This window comes from Urocitellus parryii, chromosome 5 (genome assembly GCF_045843805.1).
Source record: "Urocitellus parryii isolate mUroPar1 chromosome 5, mUroPar1.hap1, whole genome shotgun sequence".
NCBI classification, from domain to species: domain Eukaryota; kingdom Metazoa; phylum Chordata; class Mammalia; order Rodentia; family Sciuridae; genus Urocitellus; species Urocitellus parryii.
Genome location: NC_135535.1, coordinates 186,927,840 through 186,951,842, shown reverse-complemented (window position 1 = coordinate 186,951,842; position 24,003 = coordinate 186,927,840). Strand labels below are relative to the sequence as shown.

The following is a 24,003-nucleotide window of genomic DNA, read 5'->3' as shown; positions in this document are numbered from 1 at the left end:
TGTGGGCGGGCCCAACACCCTATTTCCGTTCCTATGTTGCTGCCTGCAGGCCTGGGAATAGACAGGAAGCGGAAGGGCGGGACTTGGAGCCCTCGCCAATCGATGCAGAAGGCTGAATCGCTGTGGCCCGTTAAAATCGAACGGAGGAGGTGGCTTCTTCCGGCTGGGTCCAGGAGATAGCTGTGTAAGTTGAAGGACGTCGCCTGTCGAATTTGTGGCTTTAACAAGGTAAGTCAGGAGGGCTCCCCGGCTCGGACCTAGTACCTCGGCTTTGTGGAGCTGAGCTAGACTGACCGTTTCTGATTCGGGAACTCCACCAGGTCTTCTCTTTGGGAGAACTGTGGGGAATGGAAAAGGGTCTAGAGAAAATGAGGATCGAGGCCTAAAGGCTCCTGCAGCAGCTAGGAAACCTCAGAGAGCAGCGGTTAGGCTCAGCCGCTTTCCGAAGACTCTTAAATTGCTTTTTCTAGAGGGAAAAGATGAGACCCGTCGCAGAAGTCTCCCAAGGTCACCCACGGATAAAAATTGAATGAGGACTCTGACCCCATCTCTCTTTTCGCCTGTATGGCTGTGGATGTTTGTTGACACTAAGTTTTGATTAAGAAACTGGCAACCAAGCCTCCTTTAGTTGTGCGGCAACCTTTGTCAGAGCGAGAGCTAATGTGGCCTGGCCCTTGCTTTTTTCTCCAGGCCTGCGCACGATAAGCAAGTTAGATTTCAGTGTGTGTAAGAACAGCGAAAGGCCTTCCTGAGAGGAGAGCTGTAGCTCTCTCTTGTGTTTGGTTTTACCCCTAAGTGATGAACTCATCACTCCAGGTGGATATCCAATCAGACAGCAGAATAGCAATATCGAAGAACAGAGAAAAAGCAAGGGCAACTGGTCATTTTAGGCTTTTAATGAAATGACCATTTTATAGGCAGAGACAGGCTTGAAAGGATTGGTTATATTTAATACTGGTTAGTGGCTTAATTAGAAATAAATGAGGAGATTCATCTACTTAGACCTTCCTATAAGCAGCGTTTAACATTAAATCTCAAGTTCACAAGGAGTGTTAGTTGATTTTCTCCTTCATTTACATAGCTTTCTAAACTTAGGTGTGACAAAGACAAAAGCAAGTTTCAGTTCAATTATTCCATAAAGGGTACTCCAACATGAGGGTTCCTGATCTTTGCCCTAAAATAACTTGCCCTTTATTGAAAGGTGCAGACCTAGATGTTTTGAGGCTTACATCCATTGTTTATCACACCAGCAACATTTCCACTGCCCATCTGTCTCAACCTTTTCTGAGTTGACCTCCTTTAAGACACTCTAAATTTCAGTTCCTATACCATGCCCTTTCCTAGGATCAAAGTTGTTTTGAGAAACATCGAACATCAGCCTTCTATGTTGTGTAAATTAGAGTGAAATTTAAAGCATCATAATATTGTTTCAGTTGGACACCACTCCCTCCTAAAAAGTTTTGTTAGACACGAGGTAATAGGAGTTATCAGTTAATGAGTTGACGAAGTTAAGGCATGTTTTCTGTAGGGTTTCTCAAGAACCGACATCAGACTAGACCTGGTGGCGCCTGCCTGTAATCCCAGCTGTGTGGTAGGCTAGGGAAGGAGAATTGTAAGTTCAAAGCCAGCGTCCACAATTTAGTGAGGCCCTAAGCAACTCAGTGAGACCCTGTCTCTAAAATATAAAAAAGGACTGGGGATGCGGCTCAGTGATTAAGCACCCCCTGGGTTCAATCCCTGGTACCAAAAATAAGACATCATCCCATAATTTTTTAAAAAGTATCATGGAATGAATGAAAAATTATCCTATAATAGGTTTAGTAAATTGAAACAGTTGATATGAAAATACATCATAAAGGGTTTTTTGTTTGTTTGGTACTGAGAATTGAACCCAAGAATGCTCATCACTGAGCTACATCCCAGTCCCCCCACACACACTTTTTAAAAAAATATTTTTAGTTGCTAATGGATTTTTTACTTTATTTATTTATATGTGGTGCTGAGGATCAAACCCAGGCTTCACACATGCCAGGCAAGTGCTCTTCCACTGAACTACAACCCAAGTCGCCCAGTCCCCTTTTTATTTTGAGATGGGGTCTTGCTAAGTTGCTGAGGCTGGCCTTGAACTTGCAGTTTACCTGCTTCAGCCTCCTAGGTAACTGACATAAAGCTTTCTTTTAATGGAGTCTTTCCTAATGGGGTTAAACTGGTCAAGGCCTGTGAAGGAATCTAAAAAAGTTTGGATTTTCTTCATTGATCCAAGAACCTTTCTAAATCAGTTTTCAAATTAAGGTCTCAAATTTTCATTGCCAATTCTTTGCAAGTGAATGCTCCTGCAGGCCTTTGAATGGTCAACAAAGACATGCCAGTTTCCATAGCAACAACTCCCTCTTCCATTTCAAGACTTAACTGAGTCATTGCCACTGCTTACCAATCTCCACCAGAGATCACTGTTGCCAGTGAACTCACAGTGTGCCAAGTTGTGGTAGATAGGTGGTCACACATATGAATTTCCAACTGATATTCTGATATTTATGGTGACCTTTTGAACATAGCTTTTTTTTTTTTTTTTTGGCAGGGGCGGGGGGTACTGGAGATTGAACCCAGGGGTATTCAACCACTGAGTCATATCTCCAGCCCTTTTTATTTTGAGACAGGGTCTCCTAAATTGTTTAGGGCCTTGTTAAGTTGCTGAGACTGGTTTTGAACTTGCAATCCTCCTACCACAGCCTCCCGAATCACTGGGATTATGGATGTGTGCCACCAGGCCCACCTAAATATGTCTTGGTGGCATATTTTTGGGGGGGGGTATATATAATTACATTTGATTTTCTGTTTCCATTACTTCAGTGTTCATTAGAATTATCAGTGGCCTTGTTAAAACAGATTGTTAGGCCCTAGAGTTTCTAATTCAATAGGTCTATGGTGGAATCTGGGAATTGGCATTTCTAACAAGTTTCCAGTCATGCTGATTCTTCTTAGTGGTCTAGACTACACTTTGAGAACCATTGATATGCTCCCAAGATACAGAAATTGGATTTTTTTTTTTAACATTACCTGGGGACCTCTTTCCACATCGATACACAAAGTTCTATTCACATTATTATTTCCTCCAACAGAATCCTGATGAACTTTTCAGTTTTTCCATTCATAACGGGTATTTTGTTTGTTTGTTTGTTTTTGGTACCAGGGATGAACTCAGGGACACTTGACCACTGAGCCACATCCCCAGCCCTATTTTGTATTTTATTTAGAGACAGGGTCTCACTGAGTTGCTTATGCCCTACTTTTGCTGAAGCTGGCTTTGAACTCATGATCCTCCTTCCTCAGCTTCCCAAGCTGTTGGGATTACTGGCATGTGCCCCCACGCCTGGCCACAGTATTTTTTTTTTTTTAATTGGGTCTTGCTATGTTTCCCAAATGGCCTCAAACTCAGATCCTCCTGTTTCAGCCTCCTGGCATGGTGACACACATCTGTCATACCAACTACTCAGGAAGCTGAAACAGGAATAATATTTCTGTAAAAAGAAATTCCTAGAGGAAAAATGAACTAGCTAAATGGAAGAGTATACAAATAATTGATACTACAAGTTGTGCTTTAGGAAAGTTGTACCAGTTTACACTCCAAGCAAGCTTATAATTTTTTTTTTTTTGCAAACTTCTATTTTATGTCTAGCAGTTTTCCTTTTTTTTTTTTTTTTTTTTTTTTTTTTTTTGTGCTGGGGATTGAACTTGGGGTCTTGTGCATGCGAGGCAAGCATTCTACCAACTGAGCTATATATCCCCAGCCCTATATTTTTCCTTTCCTAAGATAATTAAAATGTTTGCCCAGGTTTTTTTCCTGGACTTTTTGGTTTCACTGTTCATTTCAACATCCTTTATCTATTTTGGAATAAGAAGTTAAGAATTTCAGCTTTCCCACCATCTTCAGTGGCTAGTATCAACTCCTTTTAGTAGATGATACCTTGTCTACCCTCCCTTGGAAGTCCTAAGTGACTTATAATAGGGAGCTGAGAATTAAGCTAATTAGTATTCACCTCTCTGAGAAAATTTGAAAGTATCATAGGCTCCAACTTTCAACTAATCTTAAAATTGGTTAATTCAATATACAGTATACTAATGTGACTAAAACCTGGAATTAAAAATGTTAAGCTATACTGGTTCAGGGTGAACTTAGTGACTACTGTGTTCTTTTTCTATGCTGGATGATGTGACATATTCTGGGGTGTTTATGAAATTATAATCAAGGGGCTGGTGTTGTAGCTCAGTAAGAGAGCTCTTGCCTAGCACATGTTATGCACTGGGTTAAATCGTCAGCACCACATATAAATTAAATAAAGGTATTGTGTCCATCTACAACTAAACTTTTTTTTTTTTTTTAAAGAAAGCAATCAAGATGAAGTCCTGCTTCCAAAAGCTCCTCTTAACTGGCAAGGCTTTTGTCACCATTTTTGCTACTCCTGTGTTGGATGAAACATAGATGAAATTTTACCACAATAGTTATTTGCACTGACTTTAGAGTTTTTTAACTAAGAAAAAAATCCTATTTTATTTTAAATTTCTTCAAAACCAATTTATTGTTGCTTTCTTTTTTTTTAAGATTGAAATAATGGCAGGTCCAGAAAATGATGCCCAATTCCAGTTCACTGGTATTAAAAAATATTTCAACTCTTATACTCTCACTGGTAGAATGAATGTAAGTATTAATGATATCTTTAAGGAGTTGTATTTTTCAATAATATGGATATAACAGTAACTTTTATTTATATTTTTCTTTCTTTTTCAGTGTGTACTGGCTACATATGGAGGCATTGCTTTGGCTGTCTTATACTTCAAGCTAAGATCTAAAAAAACTCCAGCTGTGAAAGCAACATAAATGGTAAGTTGACATTTCCAAGTCCATAACTAAGACACTTTGATGTTAGGGGCTTCCCTCCCCAACTATAAAAGTAAACTATTGTCATTTTTTGCAAATATTATTGCATGTAAGCAAGCAAGCAAAAAATTGCCCATCTTATTTATCTATTTTTGTTCTTTTTAACGTTTTAAAAAATGTATTTTATTTCATTTCCAGTAGTTTCAGGCATGTCTTTAATTTTATAACTATTTTCTTATGATTTGAATGCACATGTTCATTGACATAGGAACTATACTTCACAGAAAAAAATCTAGAATTTTTTGAAGATAAATATTACAATGAATGTTTTTGAGCATGAAGTATAGTCTATATCTATGAATGTTTCCTTAGGCTGAAGTGCTTTCTCAAAGATTATGGGGTACCAACTTTGTAAGGGTATGTCTTGTCTATCCAATGTGGAATCTTGTTTCTAATTTTTGCAAATTTGATGAGTAAAATAAACTTGTGTCCCTTTTTTACTATTTGTATTTTTCTTAAAATTGTTTTTGTCCTTATTTGTTAGACAACTTGCGTATGCTCTTTACATAATACTTTTTTTGGCAGTGCTAGGAATTAAACCCAAGGCCTTGTACAGCCTGGGCAAGCACTCTTGCCACTTAAGCTGCTCCCCTAACCTTAAGTGACCTTTTGTATACAGTTACGAATGTTCTTTTCAGTAGTTTCTTTGCTAGTTTCAGTTTTCAAATAATGAATTGTCTTTTCCCTGAACCCCCATAAAGTTTATTTTCTTATATTTTCTCCTCAGACTCCATTTGCCCATTCTTCCTTTATGTGTATGGTGCTGGGAATTGAACCCAGGGTCTCGTGCATGCAAGGCACATACTGTACCAACTGAGCTATATCCCCAGACTCTCACTTGCCCATTCTTAAATGAGTAACTATCTGTGGCTTTAGTGGCAGGTAATATTCAGGAATCCCCAAATCCACATCTTTATCTAATATAGCTCTCCTTCAGAGATTTTCTTCTGTGAAGTTTTTCCAGTCAAAATTGTTGACCTTAGGGATTGCATATTCCAGAATGATCCATGACTACTTCTTTACAAAGAGGTAGTATTTTGCCCAATTTTCTATGCAAGTTAACTCCTAATTTGGGGAAAGTAGTAGTAGCCTCATAAAAAAAAAAAATGTAAAATTATGCCTCAGATTTTAAATAACAGATGGACATCTCCTTTCTGCTACTTAAAATGTTACTTTATATACTTGACTGTTGGAGTAGTTTGCCTTGAAGATCATACTAAATTTGTTGGCAGTTCTTTAAAGGTGGAGTATTAGGTTAAAATGCATCAATCCGAGCAACACCTTGTTTAGGCCTTACCTGTTTGAGAATCTGATGAGTGCTGTTTGTGGCTCAGTGGTAGAGCACTTGCCTAGCATGTGTGAGGCACTGGATTTGATTCTCAGCACTACACAATAAGTAAAGGTATTGTGTGTGTCTACAATTAAAAAAAAAAAATTAAAAGAATCTGATGAATTTACATTCAGTTTCTGGGGATTTAAATAGTCCTATTTTGTAATTACTTAAAAGTAGTATTGAAACACATTTATGTCAAAATTGTCTTTGCTTTGTTTATAGGATTCTAAAATGTGTGACCTCATCTGTTAAGTTCCCATCCCTGGAGAAGCTAATGTCAACTCATCATGTAATATTCAATTTGTACAATAAATTATGAACCTGGAAAAGCTGGTTGTCTTTATTTACAAGATATCAAAAATATAAAAACTGTACAAAATGCAACAAAGGCAAAAACTGGCAGTGACTTGGTCTAAATCTTTTAGTTTTCCAAAGCAAGGCTCAGTACTGGAGGTAAGCAACTGAAATGTCTGTCTGACTTCAAGTGTACTAGGTTGTATATGTAGCCATTTTAGCTGAAGTAGAACATGATAGCTAAATCTCTTCACCTGTTTTTAAGAGTGTTTTGGTGCACTCAAAACTCAAAAGGTATAAATTGAGATGTTAGTGGGTGGTTGTACTTCATCTATATCTTAGGAAGGAATTATAGTTCACCCTACCCAGTTACATAAATTCCACTAACCATGGGCCAAGAAAAATGTTAGTGGGTCATTTAACATAGTACTTGAGTGCCATACAGTAACTTCATTTTTACAGCAGAAACATACATGCTCATAGAATTCTTCAGCTAAAATTCAAGACAGTATTATATTTCTTAATTTGAATGTTGAAGCAGGATGAATTTTTAAGATCAAATTTTTTCTAAACATAATAAATTAAAATAGCATTTGAACAGAAAATGCATAGTTTCCACACAATCCAAAGCACCATAAATGTCCCCTCCACGAACATAGTATCTCTCTTATTCAACTAACGGAAATTAGTTAAATGTGGTTGCTGTAGAAACGTGGAACTGTCCTGTTCAGATTTTCTAAGCAGCATACTTCCAGATCCATATAGACAAAAACATTCTTTGTAGCTTAAATATTAATCACTGAGGTATTTGCTTTTTAGTCTCCCTTTTTCAAACAGTAGCTTCCAGAAGGTCTTTAATACCGATGGTTTATTGCGGACTATAAGCTCCTGCAGCTAGAACCAAATTTCTTCGAGTAAAATGGAGGTGTACAACTGGTGTTGATTTGGTCATATATGTACCCAATAATAACTCCTGTGAATTCTCAGGTAAATTTATATGCCCAGTGGCTGTAGTAAAGTCATCAGTCTCTAAATCTTCAAATGCTTTGATGGCATCCCATAACCGAACTGTATTATCCATTGAACCTAAGGGGAAGTCAAAGGAAACCATTAGTTGCATCTGTCATATTTAGATTCTGACATTTTGCTGTATATATTTTATGTGTTTGCCAGAAAGCCATTACCTGATGCCAAAATTTCACCATCTCTACTAAACCTAAGTGAACAGACTGTGTCAGTGTGGCCTTTTAATTCTCCAACCATCAAACCATGTCCAATATCCCAAAGGAGTACTCTGCCATCCGTTGCTCCTGTAGCCAGGAATCTCCCATTGGGAGAAAATGTCAAGGAATGAATTGGTCCCTAGAAAAGAATTCCATGGAAAGTATCAAAGTAGAGTTAAATATATCTAAGGAAATAAGACAAAGTTAGAATTTCAGTTTAGTGGTATGAATGTTATCTTTAAAATGTATGAGTCACTGGTTAGTTTAAAAAATACATTTATCTGGAAAGTGCTGGAATAATGAAGTTTTATATAAAATACCTTGTGTCCAGTGAAGATCCTTACACAATTACCATTCAGGACATCCCAGAGCCGCACAGTTCTGTCTGCTGAGCCCGTAGCAACATAATTTGAATTTGGATGAAATCTGGTACAATTCACATCAGCAAGATGACCAGCAAATATCCTTAAAGGCTGATAATGGTCTGTAGCCCAGAGCCTTTTAAAAATTATGAAATATGAAAGATGATAATTAGGAGTTATAACTGTAAAATGCCAAAATAAATGGGTTCCCATTAAGCCAGCCAACTATATGGAAGAAGATGGAATGACTGAGACATTGTTTAGAAAAAGAATTGATCTGGTACAAATCTTTAGCTTTCATAATTCTTTTTTTTCCTTTTTTTCAGAGAGAGAGAGAGAATTTTAATATTTATTTTTTAGTTTTCGGCGGACACAACATCTTTGTGGTGCTGAGGATCGAACCCAGGCCGCACATATGCCAGGCGAGCGCACTACTGTTTGAGCCACATCCCCAGCCCCTCATAATTCTTTAATTTTATATACTTTCTGTACTTAATATTCTATATTGCCCCTTTCTCCTCTTCACTCCTAGTTTAGTCTAAACCATTAAAATATATTTTCCCCTAGTTTTGTGTACCATATAATTAGTTTCTAACCTGAGCTACCTCATCTGGAACTTTTAAAGAGACAATGAGAGGGAAACAAAGCTACTCAAAGTGGTAATGGAAGAAATAATCATCTAATGGGGGAGATTTTATAAGCTAACTTTAAAAAAAGCAGGACTCTTGGTATAGACATATTGATATGGTAACTCCTGTCCCAAATTCATTTTCAAATAATAGCTATAAATTCATATGTTCTCCAAAAGTTGTTTTTTCTTAAATAATGGAAAATTAGTTTGGATGAAGTTGGTAATGCTCAATAAGAAACCATATGTTCACTGAATAAACACAATCACAAGATTACCATGTTCTTACCGAGCTACTCGGTCGTGGCCCCCTGATACAAAATAATATCCATATGGAGAAAACTGTGTGTCCCATACTGGATAGTTGTGTCCTTTATATCCCACCAAGCAAGTAAACGTTTGAAGGCTCCACAATCTAACAGTTCCATCCTCTGAAGAGGAAAGCAGGTAGTTCCTGAGAGAAGAAAAATTGGTACATTCCCAGATTATATTCCCAAAATAACATTTGGTTACCTGCCCAGATTTTCCTTACATTTGAACATTAAATATAACTTATTAACATGTTACATCACTCTCAATTTATACATGGAATTCACAGATACAAAAGCTGAAAGTACTAAACTATTGTTAAAACCAAATGTTAGCCTTGACATTACTTACAGTGAACACCTACTGAATGAGATTATTTTAAAATAAAAGGATAAATGTCAGTTCTTTAGAAAAAAATAATGTTGAGTAATAAAATGTATAGTCAAATAAGCTTAATTGGGAAAGTTTAAGAAATGTGCTGCTGGCTTTGGGCTGGGGATGTGGCTCAAGCGGTAGCACGCTCGCCTGGCATGCGTGCAGCCCGGGTTCGATCCTCAGCACCACATACAAACAAAGATGTTGTGTCCGCCAAGAAGTAAAAAATAAATATTAAAAAAAAAAAAAAGAAATGTGCTGCCATGTAAAACTCAACAATTTTTGGCTCTAAAATGGAGATGCTATTTTCCTATCCTATATAAATTGTTTAAGAATTAAAGAGGGGATTGGAAGTGCAGCTCAGCAGTATAGCATGTGCTTTGCATGTATGTAAAGCCCTGGGTTTAATCTCCAGCACCCACCACTGCAAAAAAAAAAAAAAAAAAAAAGGCTTTTATGGGCAGTAGGCAGACTACAAACATGGTAATAATACTCTACAAGGATAAATACAAAACCTGACAGTTTTCACTAAAATCAGAATTAAATCTGAAATCAAATAAAAATGTATCATGATCTGTCTGGGGCTGGGGCTGTGGCTCAGCAGCAGCACACCTGCCTGGCATGTGCAAGGCACTAAGGTCGATTCTCAACACCACTTATAAATAAATAAAGGTCTATCAACAACTAAAAATAAATTTAAAAAAATATATATATAAATATATTATATATATATTATATATATATATAAATATATATATATAATATATTATCTGTCAAACAACAAAAACTCATTCAAAAAGTTTCATAGAGGAGGGACTGGGATATATAACTCAGTTGGTAGAGTGCTTGCCTCGCCTCACATGTACAGGCCCTGGGTTCAATCCCCTGCACCACGGGGGGAAAAAAAATTTCAAGAGGGAAATCTTAATAGATTGAAAGCTTTTATCTAGCTAAGTAAGATACAGATGGTCTTATGAATATAAAATACCCAACCCATTACTATACATTACAGATCATGAAAAAACAGGTAAATAACTACATACATACCTTGGAATCATATGGCTAAAGGGAAGACCTAAAATAGCAATAGCAATTATATATTTCCTTTTAGTATCTTCTTAATTTTTGACATGGTCTTACTAAGTTGCCGAGGCAAGTCTCACACACAATCCTCTTGCTTCAGCCTCCTGAGTTGTTAAGCTTACAAGTACACATCACATACAACAGTGCCTGGATTTCTTAGTACTTTTTTTTTTTTTTTCCAAATAATATGTTATATTTTATGCATGTTCCAGTATTGAATAACAAATCCCAAACATGATGTATAAATATAGTACACCAATAAAAATATGGAAAAACAAAGAAAAAAGGCAGTCTTTAGTACTTTTTTTTTAGTTGTAGATGGACATGATATTTATTTTATTTATTAATTATTTTTATGTGGTGTTGAGGATCAAACCCAGTGCCTCACACATGCCAGATGAGCTCTCTAACTCTGAACCACAACCCCAGCCCTCTTTATCTTCTGATTATACAAAAGATAAAGTTCCAGTTTATAGTTAGTATGCCATTAATGTCAGGAATTTATTTTTTATGTACCAACAGACACAAAGCAAGGACTCAAGCAATTCAACCCCTAATTAGGGTTATACAAAGCTAAAGCTGATTTTCGAAACCCAGTTAGCTCTGAACTGTGCATCTTTAAAAAAAAATTTTTTTTAGTTATTGATGGACATTTATTTCATTTATTTACTTATATGTGGTACTGAGAATCAAACCCAGTGCCTTACACATGCTAGGCAAGTGTTCTATCACCGAGCCACAACCCCAGCCCAGAACTGGGCGTCTTGAAGTCTATAAATTGAGGTATATATGAAGTTGCTATCTTGTACACCAGTTCCCCAAAATGAATTAGCAAATGGCAAGATTATAAAAGGTTATAAATGAGGTCTGGGGTTATGGCTCAGTGGTAGAGCACTCGCCCCACACATGCAAGGCCCTGGGTTCGATCCTTAGCACCACATATGAATGAATGAATAAATAAATAAATAAAGTTTTTTAAAAAAAGGTTATGAATGACAGGCAACCATGAGATTTTTCTAAGAAAATTTTCCAGGCATTTGTACTATGCTTCCAGATATTACCTCTGTAATATGGAGGTAATATAAAAATACCTTCCAGATATTTTTATATTACCTCTACATGGTATAGCAGTATTTAATTTTTATTGTTTGTATTTTACCTATCTGGACTGAAGCTGGCTCCATAGACAGGCCCACTGTGACCATATAAAATCTTCAACTCACTTGCAGTTTTCTCATCCATGATTCTTTCTAAGACATCGTCTGATTCTTTGTCTATGAGGTTAAGATCTAAAATGGTCCAGAAATATTTTTTAAAGTACATTAATCAAAACATTTTAAGACAATCACATTATAGTTCAGGAGAAGAACTAACATTTGAACAGTTCTTCCTATATACCAACCACTGTGCTAACATCTCTAAATTAGGTGATATCATCCCAGTGTGCAGAAGATGAAACTGAGGTTCAGAACAGTTGGTTTGCTAGAGTGCACACAGGTACTCAGTATTGGAACTAGATTGAAATTCAAGTTTTTCCATTATACCACAATGTTTTACAAAAATGAAAACTATGTAAATACACAATAATTTTAAATGTGTTACTATGGTTAGATAATTTAAGTTTAGCCAAAAAAAAAAAAAAACTTTAAAAATGGAATTCTGAACTTATTAGATCTTTTTTACCCAATTTTATGGCTGAAACAAAAAGTATTCTTCTATTATTTAAGATTTTAAATAGTAGAAGAATACTACCACCCCAGTCTCCTAATAGCTATTCTGATGCTTTTTCACTGCTGGAAATGTTAGCATCTTTACAGAAATTAAGTGAATTTCTGAAAAAATCAATATCTCCTATGTATATTCCATGGAATCAAGACTGGCGTAGACTAATGGAAAGCTCACACCCCAAAAAGTCATCTCAGTTACCTGATGCTTGTTTGACACTACGAAGCTTTTTGGGTGTCACAGACCAGACTCTAACTGTTGAATCTGCAAAACCTCCAGCAATCAGACTAGAATCATCAGTGACATCCACTGCGGTGAGGCCCTGCCGATAAAAAGAAGTTTTAGACTAAACACTATTCTTTTAAAGGAAAAAACATACAACCATATGTTAGAGATTTCATAATGATGGCTATTTTTCTCATATAAAAAGATCATCTGAGGGGCTGGGGATGTGGCTCAAGCGGTAGCGCGCTCGCCTGGCATGCGTGCGGCCTGGGTTTGATCCTCAGCACCACAAACAAAGATGTTGTGTCTGCCGAAAACTAAAAAATAAATATTAAAATTCTCTCTCTCTCTCTTTAAAACCCATGTCTGAAAGCTCTTATTTGAAAAACATGTTATTATTTACCCACTTTTTGCCCTCTATCTATGGAGAACATAACAGGAAGCATATGTTGTTTTTTGTAGTTTACTGAATATATCATCAGTAGCTTATTGTATCTATTAAGATACATAGGGTTTTTTGTTGTTATTTTGGTTTTGTTTGTACTGGAGGTTGAACCCAGGGGTCCTCTGTCACTAAGCTATATTCCCAGCCCTTTTTATTTTTTATTTATTTTTGAGAACAATATACAACTTATGGCATGGATTAATTAAGACACTTTTGGCTGCAGGTGACAAAAATCCATATCAAACTTTCATAAGGGGGGGGGGGTCTGGGCCCACATAAAGGAAATGTCCAGAGTTACACCAGCTTAAGGCATGGTTAGATCCAAGTAGTCAAGACACTATCCAGTCTCCAGCTCTTTCCATCTCACAACTCAGCTGTCATCTCTGTCAGTTTCATTATTGTGTAGTTTTCTCCTTGGGGTGGCAAGATGGTCCCCAACAAAATGGGGCTTACATTCTATAGGGTTAGGGCAACCAGCAACTCTTATCTCACTTAAATGTAATCATTTAAGTGAGAAAAGAGTTATGCATCAGGCTCCAGGGGCCAGGCAGTGACTATTCAGTCCACTCTTCAATATCCCCATGGTTTCATCCATAAAATGGGTGATGTGGGATTTGAAAGATAGTGCAGGTCAATAAGGAAATCAGGAAATCTGGAATCCATCCCTATCAATGTGTGACCTTGAATTAGTCATTTCATTTCTCTGAGTTTAAGTGTCTTCCTATTTTACAGGTTACTCATGTTCCTGGTTTAAATTAAAGGTAGGGGGACTAAACTTCTTCTACCAAGCTTCTATCGGCCTGCAGGGTTTTGTCCTGGAGGAGTCTTAAGGCTCACAACACAGGGAAAGCCCCATAAACAGGAGGGGATGCATTCTAGAGTTTGGGGGGGCAACTCCAATTTCTCATTAGCTACGAATCCAGGCCACATGTCTCCATCTCATGTTCAAGAAACATGGTGGCCACCCCCAGTGGAAAAGGCCAGTTAACCTGCTTTCTCTAAGAGATTATGCACAAGTCTGCCCACCTAACCTATCCTGATTTGGCTTAGCCCAATGAGGAAGAGAATGCTGCAGATATCACAATTCATATGCCAGTATCTCAAGCAACATATCCCTTTTCACTTTTTGAGACAGGATCTCATTAAATTGCTTAGAGCCTGGCTAAATTGCTGAGGCTGACCTTGAACTTGAAATTCTCCTGCCTCAACCTCCCCAGTCGCTGGGATTACAGAAGTACACCACCATCCCTGGCAAGACATGTAGAATGCTTAATAAAAAATATTAAGTTTAGGGTTGGTGATATAACTCAGTTGGTAGAGTGCTTGCCTCGCATGTACAAGGCCCTGGGTTCAATCCCAGCACCACAAAAAACCAAAAACAAACCAAAAAAATATTAAATTTATATGAATTTTTACACCAAATTCAATACGGATGAACCAGTCAAAGGCTGGAAGAATTCTAATCAGTGAAATGAGGGACAAGTATAAGCAAGGGTCTTTTAAACATGGCCTTCTATCTATTCTCTATAGCATCCGATTCTCTTTTCCCATCTTTAAATTATATCAATAATTTAAATGACAAAACTCCATTTTAGTTAACACATTTACATTTCTCCTAATGGTAAATCACCATTTTATACGACTCTCTAGGCAGATATTGTCCAATTATTTTACCAACCTGGTAAGCATTGAGGAAAGTATAGAAACAAATGGAGGGTAAGCAGTCTGGCCCAAGGCGCACTCGTTTGGTGGTTTCTTTCATATTCATTATCTTATCCAACTTATCTGAATCTTTCAATTCGGGAAGAGGGATTCTGTGGGGGTAAGTAGGGAGAGTGGGAATTACTGTTTGAATATTAACAAACTCGAATCCTGTGTAACATATCTTAAAGCTCCATACAAATGCTGAGGTTTCTTCCTCACCTGTTTTGAGGTGGAGCATTGGGATCTTGTTTTTTGCTTTTGGATCCAATACTATCTTTTTTAGGCTTCTTCTTTTTAGGTTTTCCTTCTTCATTTTCTCCTTCCTCATCCTCATCATCCAAAGGTACCTCAATTTCTGGTTCTTTTAACAAACCAAAAAATACCTACAAGTCAAAAGAACCGGCATTTTTTAAATTAATTTTTTGTTCATTAATATACTCTTTGCACATCTTTGACAGGATGAATCACAATTACAATATAGTAATTTATGCCCCAAGGCAGGGTTCTGAATTTGTTTACCAATAGCCATATGCCCCTTTTTCTTTACTAACAGAACCCTGATTTTATTGGAGTAGTTAAATCATTTCTGTTCTCAGGCTCCCTTGCAACTAGGAATGGACATATAACATAATTCTGACTATATTGGGTATGGTTTACCAAAAAAAAAAAAAAGTTTATCTCCTTGATAAAAAAGGAGACTCAGTCGGCCTTTTGTCCTTTCCCCTTTTCCTTCCTAGTAGTTGCAATGCTGGCACTGCAACAGCCATTTGTGAGCACAAAAAAGGTCACATTCTAAAAGTGGTGGACCAAAACTTGAAAGAGCCAGGGACATTGATGGCATTGTAAAGCTATCATGCCAGTCCTAGAGGACCTTCCTCTGCATTTCATTTCACTTGAAGATAAACCCCTTACTTGTTTCAGCCACTGTAGTCAGGGTTCTGTTAATGCAATTATTCCCAAATCCTCACATATATACACCGTCCTTAGGGCATGAAATTTTAAATACAGTGTAAAATTATTCTCAAACTAGCTACAAAAAAATATAAATTATGTAGATGAAAATGTTATGATTTTTCATAATCTGCATTATATAGTTCTTAGGTTTATTCCCATACCTTTGATTTGTTTGCCTCTCGTTTAGCCTCTCCTGCCAAACTTCCCACCATCGCATCTATCTGTTGCTTACTACGCGGCATCCCATCAAAGATGTCAATGTAGAGGTGCTCCTGAACTATGTTCCATATCTGATTGTTCTGTTTCTCCTGAAGATGCCTCTTCAAGAGTTGGTACGAGTCACGGGAAATACGCAGAACAAATTTACTTGTTCGAAAATCCAACATGGTTTCATTCCCTTTCATGTGTTCCTTTTTGGTAAGACTAGATAATACTCGTAGGTCATCCTGGTAATAACATTCCTGATCTCCATGGAACCTGTTTCAGTGATTTTAAAAAGTCATTTTTCAATGTAATCATCAAGGGATCTGCCTTTCCCCCATATATTTATAAACCATCCCAGAATATTTTCAGAAAACCCTGAGCTAAGCTGTAGGACCAGAAGTAACTCATTTAAAAATTACTATAATTCAGTTTCTAAATTTGTCCTAAAAATGACCAATTTAATTCTCTAATGAAATTTATCATTAACATTTTTAAGAGAAGAATTTGAAATAAACATCATAAGTGAATGAAAGATAAGATACCCACCACTGGTAGACAGTTTCTTTTGTTTACCATCTTTGATAGACGTTTGAGAATGTCAGAGCTCTTACTTTGCTGAATTATTTTTTCTTTAAACCCTACATTTTAAAACTTTATTATAAAAAATTTCAAACACATATAAAAGCAGAAAATGTTATAGAGTGTATTCAATGTACCTATTACAGCCTCAACAACAATCAATACATGGATTCTCATAAATCCACCATTTTTAATTATTCCCAATGTTCTTAATATCAAACATTTATTAAATACTTATATTTAATACTATTACTAAAGAACAAATATTGATAACAAACAATAAGCATTTCCATTTACTATTCCAAAAGCAATTAAATAAAGCCTTCAGCCTTACAAACAATTAGTAAATTTAAACGTGCTTCTCTGTTTTAACAAATCTTAACTTTCCTAAAAAGTAAAATTAAAGATATATATTTGGCACTAAGAGCAGCATTAAAGAAAAATATTTATAAAACAATGACTATCGCTGGAGGCTGAGGCAGGGAAATTCCAAGTTCAAGGTCAGCCTCAGCAACTTAGCAAGTCTACCTATCTCAAAATAAAAAGAACTGGGGATGTGGCTCAGTGGTAGAGTGCCCCAGGGTTCAACCCTCAGTACCAAAAAAGAAAACAATGATTTAAGATATAGAGTTCTAGCTCTGAGATACAATATCAATGGATTGCTAAACTATTACTTGTTACCCATATAGACTCATCATTAAATGACTCAGAGTTTCTAAGATTTGAATGAAACTAGAAATCTCAGCCTCTTGGGGTTCATATCAATCACTGCCTATTACCTTCATCTGAGCATGGTGGGGTCCTGGCAAAGGCTGAGCTTGTCCATAACTGTCTGGGAGACAGAGTCCTCTATGATATTTCAGCTTCCTATCTTCCTATGAGGGGAGATGGCTATAACATGAGACTGGAAGAGCAAGAGGTATTTTTTTTTTTGGGGGGGGGGAGGGAGTACCAGGGATTGAACTCAGAGGTACTCAATCACTCAATCACATCCCCAACCCTTTTTTTGTATTTTATATAGAGACAGGGTCTCAATGACTTGCTTAGTACCTTGCCATTGCCGAGACTGACTTTGAACTCAAGATCCTCCTGCCTCAGCCTCCAGAGCCACTGGGATTACATGAAGGTGCCACTGTGCCCAGCTAACAAGAGGTTTTTTGATGACAGTACTGTAAGAGAAATTAGCTTCCAGAGTAGAAGTTTTGTCATTGTCAACCTTAATATTTTTTAAGAATACTAAGCTACAGAGCATTTCTATACTTTCTATGAAGCATCCTACTATAATAAATGTATACAATGACATAAGAGTTCTATTGTTCCTCTATCACTACCGTGTTATCTGACAAGTCCTGGCTTCAAGCTCTATTACTTGCCTTAAAGAGCTCTCATTCAAACTATTAAATGCTGCTTTCCCTTGGCTTCTACAGCTCAACACTCTCCTGATTTTCTTCCCTTTTTTACTAGCCTTTATCTTATATTTGACCATTAAATGCTAGAGCTCCCCGAGGCTTGGACATAGTTCTCTTATTAATTTTATATTCTCCTACAATCACATCCATATCCATCAATATTGCACATAACTCCAATTTATGATTCCATTCCTTACTTCTCTAAGCTCTTATAACAAGGGAAAAACAGGAAGAAGGGGAAAAGGTGACTATTGATTGATAAGGTTTGGAGGTTACTTAAATGAGTTGGAGCATATCTGAATTGCAACTAAGACTATTCTCACACCTGACAAACCAAGTCCTCTTCCAGAGTTTTCTATGTCAGCTGAAGGGAATCCCTATGCATCTGGGGGGCCAGAAACCTGGGATTATCAATGATACTTCCATCTCCTTTACCTCCATATTCAATCCATCAAGTGTTTCATCAGTTGATCTATTTCTCTTTACCTCCACTACCACAACCATGATCTAGTCCTGTTTCTCAAATGCTATTAGCATTTGAGGTAGGACAATTCTTTAAGTATACTACCTGCCTATCCTAGAACATTCAGTATCCTTGCTCCTTCCCCTAATCACTATGACCACCAAAACAAATAAAAACAAAAAACAATATCTCCTTGCATTGGCAAATGACCTAGGGAAAGAAGGAATATCAGCCCTAATGAGAACCATTCAGAAATTTCTAAGACTGATCAATCAATAGTCAGTCTCCTCACCATCTGTTCCCCATACCATGCAAGAAAGATCCCTGAAGTTGCACATTTAATAATGACATAGCCCTCCAATGACTTCTATAGCAGAAATGCCTCACTACCCCCCAAATATCCAAAACACCTGAATATTAGCTAGGCATATAGACACCTAAGACCACATTCCCTACCTCCTTTGTATCTAGTATAACCACTGGCTGAAAAATTGTAAATGTGTATATCTTCTAGGAAGAATGTGGCCCTCCCTGCTGACTATAACAGAGATATGACTACTTAGAGCTAGAAAGCCATCATGTCACATGGTGGAAGCTTCATGACAAGAATGATAGAGCAATAAGGCCAAGGGAGCCTGTATCCCCAATAATCAAGGACCCTTAATACCAGTTCTGAACTTTTCTACCTTTATGAGAAATAAACTTTGACTATATTTAAGTCTATATTTAAGTCTCTTCTTGGGTTTTCAGTCTAATCTATCAGTTTCTTATTGCTCTTAGAATAAAGATAAAAAGAAGAATTTTACTTATACCATGATTATTTTCAGTGACTCTCAGCCAAATCCAATCCTACTCAATACAACTCTCTTCTGCTCTAAGGACAAACAGAATTTCAATGTGGTCTGAGAACCTATTGTTCTAGCCCCTAACCAATTTTCCAGCTGCATATTTTATCATAACCTACCCCATTCTCTATTCCAACTACTACAGTCTTCTTTCAGTCTTTGCAGCTACCATGACCCTCGTGCCACAGAGCTTTCATATATGGTTTTCCCCTCTTTTCTTTATCTGGTTAATTCCTACGCAATCTTCAGACCTCACCTTAAGTATGGCTTCCTCTGGAAGCTTCTCCTGACTTCTCCAATTCAATAATATACTATGCTAGATTCACAAAGTACTTTCTGAATTGCAATTTTACATTTGTGTGATTACAGTTGTGTGTATGCGTGTATAAATAAAATATATGTAAAAATCCACATACTTCTCAAAGAATGATTTTGCTTCATTCTCATGTTGATTATAGACTAGCTCCAAGTACATGTGTACAAACAGAGGATAAAAGAGTTGGGATAATTCTGCCCGATGGCAGTCCAGAGAACATTCGATGAAGTGTTTCAGTCCACTATAGTATTCTTCATACATTGTGGGGTCTCCTTGTTGGTTGTAGGCCGACAAGACAGCACTGACATCTGGCTGGTCTTCCACAGCTACATTTCCAACTGTTTAAAAAATGAAAGACAACTTTTAAGAAAATGATCTGATATGTACCATGTGACTACTGCTATTTTGATATGGCTCAAAAGTAAACTGTTTCTCAGTTTGTCCCTTTCCTCTCAACCTCTCTTCCCCAACCCAATCACATAATCTTTTAATAGGATTTTGCACTTGTTTCAGTTACCCAGGCCAAAACCCCTTCACATGTACACATCTTAAAATAAGTTTTGAAATCAATAACAAAAAATTCAATATTTTTCCTAGAATTACATTATTTTTAAACACAAATTGTATAAAAGATCATATATGCAGGGATGAGGCCCTGGATTGAATCCCCAGCACCACACACATAAATACATGCAAATCAAACAGTTTATTAATCTCCTCTCAAGGCTCAGTGCAAACGGCATCTCCCACCACCAAGCCACCAGCCATAAACATTTCCCACTCTCTGAGCTACCCAAATAATTTGTGACATTGCTGCAACATTTTCTGTCTCGTGTGTGTGTGGGGGGGGAAGGGGTTGGGGGGGTGATGGGAATTGAACCCAGGGCCTTGTGAATGCGAGGCAAACACTCTGCCAATTGGGCTATATCCCCAGCCCAATGCTTTCTATCTTGTGTTATTTTCATATGTACACATGTGAAATGTCAGCATTTTAGGATGCCTTTTATTATCTCCAAAAGATGATGAGTTGTTACTCAATTATATAAGCTTAAAGCAACCTCCATAACCACTATTTCAAGGCAGAAAACATGGGTATTTAGTAACATAGCAATGCCAAACAATGATACAGTTGTCAATAAAACCTGACAATACTGGGTTTTGAACCTAAGGCCTTAGTCATGCTAAGCAAACACTCTACTGCTGGGTTCACAGCTATGGATCACTCTTATGGCTTCTTTTCCTCCTTTCTGGTTTCTCAGTTAAGATCTAAAAATAAGCTTCTGAAGTGATGGGCATGGTGGCACACACCTACAATCCCAGCCATTCAAGATGCTGAGGCAGGAGGATAGCAAGTCCGAGGCCAACCTCAGCAACTTAAGCCCTGAAAAACTTAGTGAGACACTGTCTCAAAATTAAAAATAAAAAAGGTTGGGGATGTGGCTCAGTGGTTAATAGTCCCTGGGTTCAGTCTTCAGTACCAAAAAAATAATGATAATAAACGACTTAGCAAGGCCCTAAGCAACTTAGCAAGACCTGGTCTCAAAATTTAAAAATATTTTTTAAAAGGGCTGGGGATGTAGCACAGTAATAAAGTGTCCCTGAGTCCAATTCTCAGAACCAAAATAAGTAAAAAGGCTTCTGAAGCGATAAGAGATAATAGCAATATAACAAACAATATGATTTGTTTTACAGTTCATTCACAAAATTCAGTATTCAGAAAAGATTTTTGGTAGAACACGCCTGCAATCTCACTCAAGAAGCTGAGAAGGAGGATGACAAGTTCAAAGTCTTAGCAAGATCCTGTCTTGAAATTAAAACGTGAAAGAAACAGTGGTATGTGCACGTGAGTGTGTGTGTATGTATGTATGTTTGCGTGTGTGTATAAAGGACAGGGAGGCTGGGGATGTAGCTCAGTGATAGAATGCTTCCCTAGCAATGCTTAAGGCCCTGGGTTCAAACCCCAGTAACCCTACCCCAAAAAAGATTCTTCTCTGGGGCTGGAGTTGTGGCTCAGTGGTACAGCACTTGCCTGGTATGTGTGAGGCCCTGGGTTTGATCCTCAGCACCACATATAAAGAGATAGATAGATAGATAGATAGAAAGAAGATCCATTGACAACTAAAAAACTATTTTAAAAAAGATTCTTCTCAATCACATTTTAGCACATTTCTATTTATGGATTAAAATGCTATGTATTCAAACTTCACTTTTGGCAATGCTGCAAAGATTAGGCCTCCTAAATACAGATTAACTTAGCCATGAGAGGGCTGAACTGGATAATTTAATTCAACATTTATTGATCACCTTTGACATCTTTTTTTTTTTTTTTTTTTAGAGAGAGTGGGGGACAGAGAATTTTGATATTTATTTATTTTTTCTTAGTTCTCGGCGGACACAACATCTTCGTTTGTATGTGGTGCTGAGGATCGAACCCGGGCCGCACACATGCCAGGCCAGCGCGCTACCACTTGAGCCACATTCCCCAGCCCCACCTTTGACATCTTATATCCCATAAAAGTTTCACTGCATGGACTTTGTGACAACAGTTGCTGAGAGAAAGTGGGGGTCACAAGTGTCAGGAATGAATACAGAAGCATGAACTTTTCAGAATTAGGCATTTCATATATATCTGAGCCTCATAATAACCTATTGAATAGAAAAAACTCAACCTTAGGAACAGGCAACACACAAGTAAAACCAGTAGGGACAAAAAGGTCTGTCCCACACCTGTTCCTGAATTTGTGGCTCTCAAATTCTGCCATACATTAATACTCCTTAAAAGCACTTATTGCAGATTCACAGACTTCACCTCTAGATAGTCAGAACCTGGACTGATGCCTAACAATTTGCATCCTCAAAACATTTAACACTGGTGGTACATGGCCCATATTTTGAGTAATATTGACAACACTGTGTTCGATCAGTCCCTGGCTTAGTGGTCCAAAGCAAGTCCTCAAGAAATCTGTTTCCTCCTCATCTCTAAAGTGGAAGTAATGTCTACCTCAGAGTTCCACTGGGAAAATTAAAACATATAACTTAAAGTACTTATAGAACAATAGTAGAGAACTGTACAAATAGTGTTAGTGCGGACCTGCCCAAGGCTCAAAAGTCCAATAAGAGGAAAATCAAAAATCTGAGCTCCCCGCCTTTCTGCGCCCCTCTTCCCCATGCATCCCGCTGCTCAATAAGCTCTGCTCAGCCTCTAGCTGGAACTGACAGCTAGGAAGAGGGTTTGACTGCGCAGCCGGCGCACTGGAGAAAGGGGCGGGCATGTGGCCCTAGAGGCGGGCCCAGGAAATTCAAAACAAGCCCGCAGAGGTGCAGGCCTGCCAGCCCCTGCCTTCCCGGCTTGCTCCCCTTTGAGCCGGTCCTTCTTACCCTGGACACCGCGGCTCACCTTTCCCCGGAGCCACAGAACCTGAAGCTGATCCTGAGACGACTGTGGCCCCTGAAGCACCAGTGCTGGGAGGATCGGAGGCCGTAGAGCCGGGGGCAGAGGCCGTGACCCGGCTGAGAAGCGCGCTCGCCGCCTCAGTGCCGGCACCGTCCACCTCTCCCGGGGTTCCGGAGCCCGCCACTGCCTCTTCCAGCAGCCGGGCCTCACGGCGCAGCGCCTCCTCGGCCTCGCGGAGGTTACTCTGCCGTAGGAATTGCAACACCGCCAGCAGAGTCTGTCGGTCGTGGGGAGCGCCGGCCTCTGAAGCAGCGGCGGGCACCGGGGCCGCCCCCGCCGGGGCAGCAGCAGAGACAGCCACCGCGGGCTTGGGGGTCCCGCCATCCCCGCCAGCCGATGACGATGCCGCAACGTTCCCGCCGCCGCCGTTGGGGCCGTTGTTGAGAGTGCCGCCGCTACCCTCGCCTGCGCCGTCGCCCGCCTGTGGAGGTAGCAGCGTTGGCGGTCCCTCAGGCTCTAGCTTGACCGCCACCTCCGTCTGCTCCTCCGCCAGCGCCGCCATCTTGCGGCTGAGCCACCTCGCGCCGTCAAGCGTGATTGCGTTTTCGCCACATGGAGGGCGGGGAGGAGCATTTCACGACCTCTGTGGTAGGCAATTTACGGCAGGAGGAGGGGCGAAAGAGAAGGAGGAAAGGAATAGGCGTGAGAGCTACTTTCAAAAGTGAGTGAAGGGCAGGCAGGAAGTGGGAGCTGGTGACCGCCTATTACATTTGCTTGATAATAATTACCAATTATTGCTGGCCAGCTATATACACGCACTGTGATAGACATCTTACATGATATGTCATTTAATTCAGCAATCTTGTCCCCATTTTCCCTGTGGACTTAACGAATGGCTTAACCGAAACCCAAAGAGGTTAAATAACTTGTCAAAATTCACACAAGAAAAAGGAAATGTGAAGATGGAAATTCAGGATTTTTTGGTTGCGGCGGGGGTGGGGTGGGGGGGTGGGCACCGCGATTGAACCCCGGAGCACTCGGCCACTGAGCCACATCCCCAGCCCTATTTTGTATTTTATTTAGAGACAGGGTCTCACTGAGTTGCTTAGTGCCTTGCCCTTGCTGAGGCTGGTTTTGAACTCGTGATCCTCGTGTCTCAGCCTCCCAAAATGCTGGGATTACCCGTGTGCACCACCA

The 24,003-nt window shown here is 38.7% G+C and overlaps 2 protein-coding genes across 2 annotated transcripts; one reads left to right on the top strand and one right to left on the bottom strand.

The window, feature by feature from the left end:
- Positions 1-120: 120 nt before the first annotated feature.
- Atp5mk (ATP synthase membrane subunit k) lies at positions 121-6,598 on the top strand. The gene is made up of 4 exons (XM_026401150.2): positions 121-228; positions 4,601-4,696; positions 4,787-4,879; positions 6,492-6,598. Exons 2-3 carry the CDS (start codon positions 4,610-4,612, stop codon positions 4,874-4,876), a joined length of 177 nt encoding a protein of 58 aa, XP_026256935.1. The 5' UTR covers positions 121-228; positions 4,601-4,609; the 3' UTR covers positions 4,877-4,879; positions 6,492-6,598.
- Positions 6,599-6,662: 64 nt separating this feature from the next.
- Positions 6,663-23,374, bottom strand: Taf5 (TATA-box binding protein associated factor 5). Its single transcript, XM_026401149.2, has 11 exons — positions 22,810-23,374; positions 19,513-19,750; positions 15,758-16,073; positions 14,862-15,025; positions 14,617-14,752; positions 12,470-12,590; positions 11,703-11,832; positions 9,066-9,230; positions 8,107-8,284; positions 7,748-7,925; positions 6,663-7,649 (listed from the first exon to the last, which is right to left on the bottom strand). Exons 1-11 carry the CDS (start codon positions 23,366-23,368, stop codon positions 7,432-7,434), a joined length of 2,403 nt encoding a protein of 800 aa, XP_026256934.1. The 5' UTR covers positions 23,369-23,374; the 3' UTR covers positions 6,663-7,431.
- Between the last annotated feature and the right edge of the window lie 629 nt (positions 23,375-24,003).